Source organism: Phaenicophaeus curvirostris, chromosome 7 (assembly GCF_032191515.1).
Source record: "Phaenicophaeus curvirostris isolate KB17595 chromosome 7, BPBGC_Pcur_1.0, whole genome shotgun sequence".
Taxonomy (NCBI): domain Eukaryota; kingdom Metazoa; phylum Chordata; class Aves; order Cuculiformes; family Cuculidae; genus Phaenicophaeus; species Phaenicophaeus curvirostris.
The window spans coordinates 40,821,789-40,829,177 of NC_091398.1; the positions used below are offsets into that span (position 1 = coordinate 40,821,789).

The following is a 7,389-nucleotide window of genomic DNA, read 5'->3' on the forward strand; positions in this document are numbered from 1 at the left end:
AATTCTTAAACCTGATCTCGCTTCCTTGGAAAGCCCTACAGTAGCAAGTGCTAGTGTTGCTCATTTGTAATATTTAGATTCCCTGTGGCAATACGAAGATCTAACCTGTGTGGGTTTTTTTTGTGATAAATAGCAAGCAGAAGAAGAGAACGAGTTGAGGAAAAAACAGGAACAGGCTTTAATGGAAAAACTTATGGAGCAGGAAGCTTTGATGGAGCAACAGGACCAAAAGGTATGAAACAGATCCAGCTTGCAGGCAGGAGCTGTCACATTTGTCTGGTTTTCCTGGTAGTTCAGGAAGAAGAACTTCAGTTGCCCAACTTAGAGTTGCCTAGAAATGCAGAATCTGGAAGTTCTCTCCTTATGGGGAGAGAGAACCTGAAAGAATAGGAGTGCATAGTTCTGAGACTTTGAAGTCTCCAAGGTGAAGGGTCCAGAGGAGGCCACAAAGATGATCTGAGGGCTGGAACACCTCTCACACAAGGCCAGACTGAGAGAGATTGGGACCTGGAGGTCAGTCCTTACCAAATCCTCTCTGCTTCGCTTCCAGTCTCCTTCCCACAAAACAAAGCGGCAGCAGCAAGAGCTGATTGCGGAGCTCAGGCGGCGGCAAGTCAAGGATAACAGGCATGTGTACGAAGGGAAGGACGGTGCTATTGAGGATATCATCACAGGTAAAAGCCTTTTGTTCCCTCATCGCGGAGGCCCTTTCACAGACACTAACCGTGTGTATCTGCCTGGTAGCTACTGGAAGTGTTTTGGGTACTTAAAAAAGCGTGACTCGAGCGCAGCTTAGGGAAGCGATTATGTGATGTGAATCCAATCTAGAGACGATGGCTAGCAGTGCGTAACAACCAAACCCCAGTAACCTGCCTTTCTGTGTCCGCTGTGCAGCCCTCGGGCCTCGCTCTCTGACCTTCAGAGCAGCCGGTTCAGTGCCTGAGCTCAGCGATGCTCCCTGACGATGCGCATGCCGTGCGGGTCTTTGCCAAAACTCAGTTTTTTCCCCTGTAAATGGGCTGAATGCCAGGTGTTTTACATTATTAAGAGCCTGCGTTTTCATTAGAAAGCACTAACAGGAATGGCAGCACACGATTGTGCCGTTACAGCGGATCATTGGGTCAGACCTGAGCGATTTGTGACCCTAAACTGCTGGTTTTCCTGCTGCTTGGTTCAGCAGGGAAAGTCATAGAATCATTAAGGTGGGAAAAGACCTCTAAGATCATCCAGTCCAACACCAGTGAGTCCATGCTGATCCCCAGCCTAGGGCTGGAGCAGAGCCCGCTGGTGTGACCAAAGACAACCAGGACCACGGTGCTGAGATTTGCTGCGTTTTAAACTGCCTTTTGCTTGGGAGTTGAATCATTTTTAATCCATGCAGCTGCTTTGATTGCAGTACTTTTGATTTTACTGCATGTTCTTCACCTCCAGTGTGAAAGGAGCAGAGTTTTAATCCTTCGATAGCTTCACAGAATATGTTCCGTCACACAGGAGCTCAAAGACAACTCTTGAGGCAGCATTTCCTTGGCTCCTGCTCCTGAATGTCTTTCACACTGATTTTCCTGCAGGAGGGCAGGAGAGCTGTTATACTGCTCCCTATTCCCAGCTAAATGCCAGGGCTGAAATACCTGAAGCTTTCCCCACACTTTCTAACCTTGATTAATAGCTGCCTAAGATAATATCCTTTATTTAAAGGTTGCTATAATATCTAATCTGTTGCTGCTTCTACAATACCTTCGGACTCCTGGAAGCTTGTTTGAATGGTGAAGTGTTTCTCCTGCCCTGTGGGAGAAGCAGATTGCGTGGCAGCAGCCAATCCCCACGCAAAAGGCAGTCTGGGGACTCAAAGGAAACATCTCCTATGGTCTTGTGGGATTTTCTGTTATGGGGATACCTTGGAGCAAGTCATGAGGGTAGGCAGAAAATCAGGTAGGAGCGAGGTCACTTGAATACAGGCTGAGAGAGCTGGGGATCTTCAGCCTGGAGAAGAGGAGGCTCTGAGCAAAACTTAGAGCAGCTTCCAGTGCTGAAAGAGGCTCCAGGAAAGCTGGTGAGGGACTTTTTACAAGGGCATGGAGTGATAGGACAAGGGGGAATGGATTTAAATTGGAAGGGGGCAGATTTAGATGAGACATTGGGAAGAAAATCTTCACGATGAGGATGATGAGGCCCTGGCCCAGGCTGCCCAGAGCAGGGGTGGCTGCCCCATCCCTGGAGGGGTTCAAGGCCAGGCTGGATGGGGCTTGGAGCCCAGTGGGAGGTGTCCCTGCCGGGACTGGATGAGCTTTGAGGTTCCTTTCAACCTATGATTCTATGAATACGGCCCATGATCTCTCTCTCAAAATGACTGAAAGCAGCATGAAATGAGAAATACTCACTCAAAGACTTAACAACGGCCTTGTGAACAAAGCCTGCTGAACTGCAGAGTGATCAGGCACTGGTTGGAAGGTGTAGGACCGTCCGTAGCCGAGCACTAACACTGTACTAATGCGATAGACGCGCTTCTCACGGCTCTGTTTGTCTGTTTGGCTGTTATTCCCATGCAGTGCTGAAGACTGTGCCCTTTACCGCTCGAACCGCCAAGCGGGGCTCTCGGTTCTTCTGCGAACCTGTTCTCACTGAGGAATTCCATTACTAAACTATTCCTCTTTCACATCTGATGCTCTTAGACAAAAGAAAGGTTGCTGTAGATTTTTGACCCTTCTCCCTTTGTATGGATCTCAGCCAGGACCATGTGAATGTTGAGTGTGTAGCGATGTCCGGCGTCCACCCACCGTTGTATTTGTCACCTCTGTTGCATGTTCTTGTGTTTCAGTCGTGTTTCGTTCCATCCCATCAACTTTGCACTGGATGCTTTTGGCCGCCCGTGCGCGTCCAAGGCGTCTCTCACAACAAACACCATAGAACAGCGAGTGGTGGAAGTCACGGTAGACGTGGTGCAGGTTTCCTCCAGCCCACAAGGCTGAGGAGATCGGATGCAAAGAGTGACCGTCCACTCGGCTTTTCTATGTCCCCTGTGGCCCACAGATCTTGCTCTGTGTGCCGATGCCATGCATGTGAGACACCGGCTGTACGCCAAGGCCAACTCCCACTCTGCGTGAACTAAGTGGGGCTTGCCTGGGGTTGGCTTTCTGGCTTGGAAGGGTTGTCTGTAGCGATGTGCGTCCTCTGCGAGGAGTTTAGACTTTTTAACCAGCACCTGCACGTTTGTCTGCATGTGGGATACGGGATAAAACCTTTTCTCGCTCGGTCGCATCCGTCTCTAACACTTCTCAGTTCCATGCCAACGTTACCTGGGTAAATCCAAAAGTTTCACTGCGCACGGAGCCGTTGCAGCTCCCGTGGGCCACGTGGGTCGGGCTGGGGGGAGAGGGAAGGGGCTGGGGGAACGTGCCAGAACCTTGGAAGTTGTGACGATGGAAATCTTGACATGGAACTGAGTGTTCTACATCCTGTGGTGTCACGAAGGGCGTGTCTAACCCCGCATGCCTGTCGACACTGTTGTCTTGATTTAAGGGCTCAGCGGCTTAAGCAGACAACAGTGTCCATCTCTGCCGTGTGTATTTCTATGAATGCTTCTAATAAAATTGTGAACCGTAACCAGCTCAGCGGTTATTCGCTCTTTCCAGTTAATTGCTGTCTTATCTTCCTGGAGCCAATCTTCAAAGCAGCTTGGAATTCGGTCAGCGAGCGGCGGGGGTGGCCCTGCCGTCCTGTCCTCTCCGTGTCTAACCTGTCCTCTCCGCTCGGAGCCTCGGCCTCACCCCCTCTCGCTCTGTGCCTGGGAGTTTGGAACGCTGAGTTGACTTGCTCTTCATTTTCCATCCCATTTTTTTTTTAACTTAACCATCATTTTGTGTTTTGTTTTGTTTTGTTTTGTTTTTTCTTCTGTTTAGCCCTAAAGAAGAATAATATCACTAAATTTCCAAATGTTCACTCGAGGGTAAGGATTTCTTCTAGCACACCGGTGGTGGAGGATACACAGAGCTGGCAAGCATCACTTTTTACTTAGCTTCCTCCTCTCTCTGTATGCCAGGCAGCCTCTTGGTAGATGTGGCTAAGCGTAATACTGGTGAGAGCCAAAATGAGGCTGGAAGTGGTTGTTTTCACCCTCCGTGGGGCAGGGGATCCTTAGACCATGGGCTGGTGACCATCTTCACGCTCGTTCCAGTTTGACCCTTTCTCTTCCAAGTCAAGCGCGAGGTGTCCCTGCCCATGGCCGGGGTTGGAACTGGATGGGCTTTAATGTCCCTTCCAGCACAAACCATTCTATGATAAGCAACCTTGTCCCTGGTTTTTTTTGAGCCCTGTGGCTTCCTGGATGTTCTGCTGCTCTGGTCTCAGTCCTGCTATGGCCACCGAACAGGACCTGAGAGATGGGGTGCACCAAAAGCTGAGAGGGTTGGGAGTCGTATTCAAACCAAGCTAGAAGTCGGCCAGGAAACTGGAAGGAGGGTTTGCCCAATCCCATGCAAATTTGATTTCCAGGAGAGGAATATTTTGACTTGAAGTAGGCTTCAGGTGCACCAAGTGTGCTCGTGTTGTCATCGCTGCGCATGTAACAGCACATGTAACACCGGCTTTCATCACCATGGCCATCTCCAGCCTGCTCCGCTCTTCCATCCGCCCCATGCTCAGTGTTCCCTCCTCCTCACCCCCCGGCAGCAGCGCCGGCACCGGGCGTTGAGGAGGAGGGAGGAAGGGTTGGTGGCCTCTCCGCTACCTTCTCCTACTGCAGCATCTTTTTAAGCCGGCTGCAGCGTCTCAGCTGCTGTATCTCACGGCCCCCTCTTTTAGATAAATGGGTACGTAGGGATGGTAGGACCCATCCTTGCATTGCCAAACACTCCCACCGTTGTGCCCTGGCCGGCACGTCTCCCATGAGCTTCATCCCGCTTTCAAAACCTCCTTCTGCTCACGCTAGCGTTGGAGAAGCTGCACCAAGGGCCGTGACGTACGTCAAGCAAACCGATTCCAGTTGACGTTGCCTTTCTGACCAACGTTGGTGACCACGAGCGGCCCGTGGGTGGGGAGCCGTTCACACTAACCTGCTGGCTCAACCCCATTGAGCCTCACCAGCCTTCCAGCGCGTTCACCAGTATTACCTGCTGCTTGGGTGCGTAGTAAGAGGGCGCGGCAGTATTTGCTCACTTCCGCTCTCGTTGGGTTCCAGTCCCTTCTCCTGTCCCTACACAAGCTGCTTTGATTGGCTTCCAGCAGGACTTTTTTCCTTGTCTCGGCCGCGTGTGTGTGCGTGTGTGTGTGCGCGTGGGGAGCCGTGGGCGCTCACCAACGCCGTTTCCTCCCCGCAGATCTTCGAAACCAGCCGTACCGACGGGCCGACGCGGTGAGGAGGAGCGTCAGGCGGCGCTTTGATGACCAGAACTTGCGCTCTGCGAACGGTGCTGAGATAACCATGTGAGCTGGAGGCCTGCGGGCACCCAGGAGAGGGGGGCTTGCGGGATGCCTTGTCCGTGTGAACTCTGTGCTCTGCCGCTCACTTACAGCCTCGGGAACAGTAAAATTCACCTTCGAAAGGGCTCAAAGACCTAGAAACTGCATAGGAACGCCAGCGTCTCCACTCAGCCGTAGCTAACAAGTGCCTAAAATTAAGTACCTGCTCAAATTAATCAAAGCAATAGGACTTGATTTGATTGGGTATCTTTTTACACCAATACAGGATTCAGTGTTTTTAACCAAAATGTAAAATACGTGTTGTTTTTGGGTGTTCACTTTGGTTTGATGATCTAAAAGTGGGGACCTGACCCGCGTCCCGGCTGGTTGTGACCAGGTGAAACGTGGACGTGCTCTGCTCTTAACGCATCCCTGTGCCGGCTGCCGGGGGACGAGCCTTGGCCTCGGCTGCACTTACTGGCTTTTGGGTTGGTTTTGTAAAAAGCGAGACTTTCAAGGGCTTTCTCTCTGTCGTATGGATGGAATTCCAAGAAGAGACCGGTACCTTCTCCCTGCACGGTGCGCGGCAGGCGGACACGAGGCCTCCCCGTGGGGTTGTGGTGCACGGGGAGCAGGGGGACGCGGGCAGGTTGGGGACGGTGCGAAGGGACGTTCATCAGCTGGAATAACGCTGTGTTTATTAATTAGCACTAAGTTATTAACATCTGTAATCAGTCTCGGGACCGCAGCGGTTCTTGCTTGCGCAGAGAAGCGTCCCGTGCCCTGCTCTGTAGGACGAAGGCCCCGCTCCGGCTCCAAGATCCGTGGACAATCCCGTTCGGATTCCCTGCTAAGGATGTTCTGTCAGCGAACGGAAGCCCAGCCTAAGCCCCCCCAACCCGGGGTCCAGGTTGTGTTTTTAAAGCTCAAAAAGGGACTGGAGCCTTTGGCACCATCGCACCCCCAGCTGCCCCGTCACCTCCCGAGCAGCGACCAGCACCAGGTTCCTGCAGGATCCAGGATCTTCTTGGAGGGGAAGAACAGGACTGAAGAGAGAAGGTTGTTGCTTTCCAAGACCCGTTTTGCTTCCAGCTTAACCTGTCCCGGCCTCACTGCATCCATGTGTTAATTGTAAAATTTCTTGTATAGTATTTAACCACTGAATTCCTTTTTCCTTTACGTTGTGCTTACGTGAACCACTGGTGAAGGTCCCGTTTGATTCCTTGGATAATGTGTAGTTATATGAGAATCTGTTTTTAAATGTACAGATATTTTGCTACAAAATCGGTGCCGTTTTTTATGGTTTTTACACTTCTCTTCGATTCCCGCTTTTGCCTCTGGGTAATATTGTAAATAGTGTTTAAAAAAAGAAAGAAAAAGCATCAGCCTGTGCTATACAATCTGAATGTTATTTTAACTTATAGTTTTTGGTTTTATATTTAACTAAAACGGACAGTTTGGGGCTCAACGTTGCCACATTGACCTCCGCTTCACCTATTTCCAGGGCGGTTACTGTAAAACCTGCCCCCTCCTCGCATTTACAGCCGCGTGCGCTCACCCTCCTAAAGAGAACGTGCCACCCACCTCTGTCTGCGATAGAGAAGGGGACAGTTAATCTCATACAGCGTTAGGTAACGGCTAAAAACTCCACCTCTCACATTCTTAAGCTCTAAGATATTTTTAATTGAAGATAAAATGACCATACACCTCGCCCAGAGCGCTGGCACGTTCTCTTTACTGGTTTCCTAGTGCTAGACCCGCTTCCCAGCCGTGTTAGACGTGTTTTATACAGCAGTTCATGTTACTTTCCTGGTCTGTTCTGGCCGAAGATCAAATAAACTATTTACACTACTACACTGGAACCCGGAGCGGGTTTGTTGCTTCCATTTGTTCCACGGATGGGGCTGAGGGAGAGGGGGACAGCGGGGAGCAGGTTTGGAATGTTGGGGTTGGCTTTTCCCACCCTCTCACCCTATTTCAAATGCCTGCGGGCAG

The 7,389-nt window shown here is 50.9% G+C and overlaps 1 protein-coding gene across 7 annotated transcripts in view; it reads left to right on the forward strand.

Moving 5' to 3' along the window:
• FMNL2 (formin like 2) overlaps positions 1 to 7,248 on the forward strand; it is a 121,988-nt gene extending 114,740 nt beyond the window's left edge. For 2 of the 7 annotated variants that reach the window (XM_069861666.1, XM_069861670.1), the window contains 4 exons: positions 134 to 232; positions 551 to 674; positions 2,547 to 2,680; positions 5,313 to 5,429. In XM_069861666.1, the coding sequence (XP_069717767.1) occupies positions 134 to 232; positions 551 to 674; positions 2,547 to 2,638 (315 nt within the window). In that variant the 3' untranslated portion in view covers positions 2,639 to 2,680; positions 5,313 to 5,429. Of the gene's footprint in view, positions 1 to 133; positions 233 to 550; positions 675 to 2,546; positions 2,681 to 3,896; positions 5,282 to 5,312 lie in introns of those variants that run through there. The other 5 variants (XM_069861664.1, XM_069861667.1, XM_069861668.1 and 2 more) reach the window with 4 other exon arrangements.
• The last annotated feature ends 141 nt before the right edge of the window (positions 7,249 to 7,389 follow it).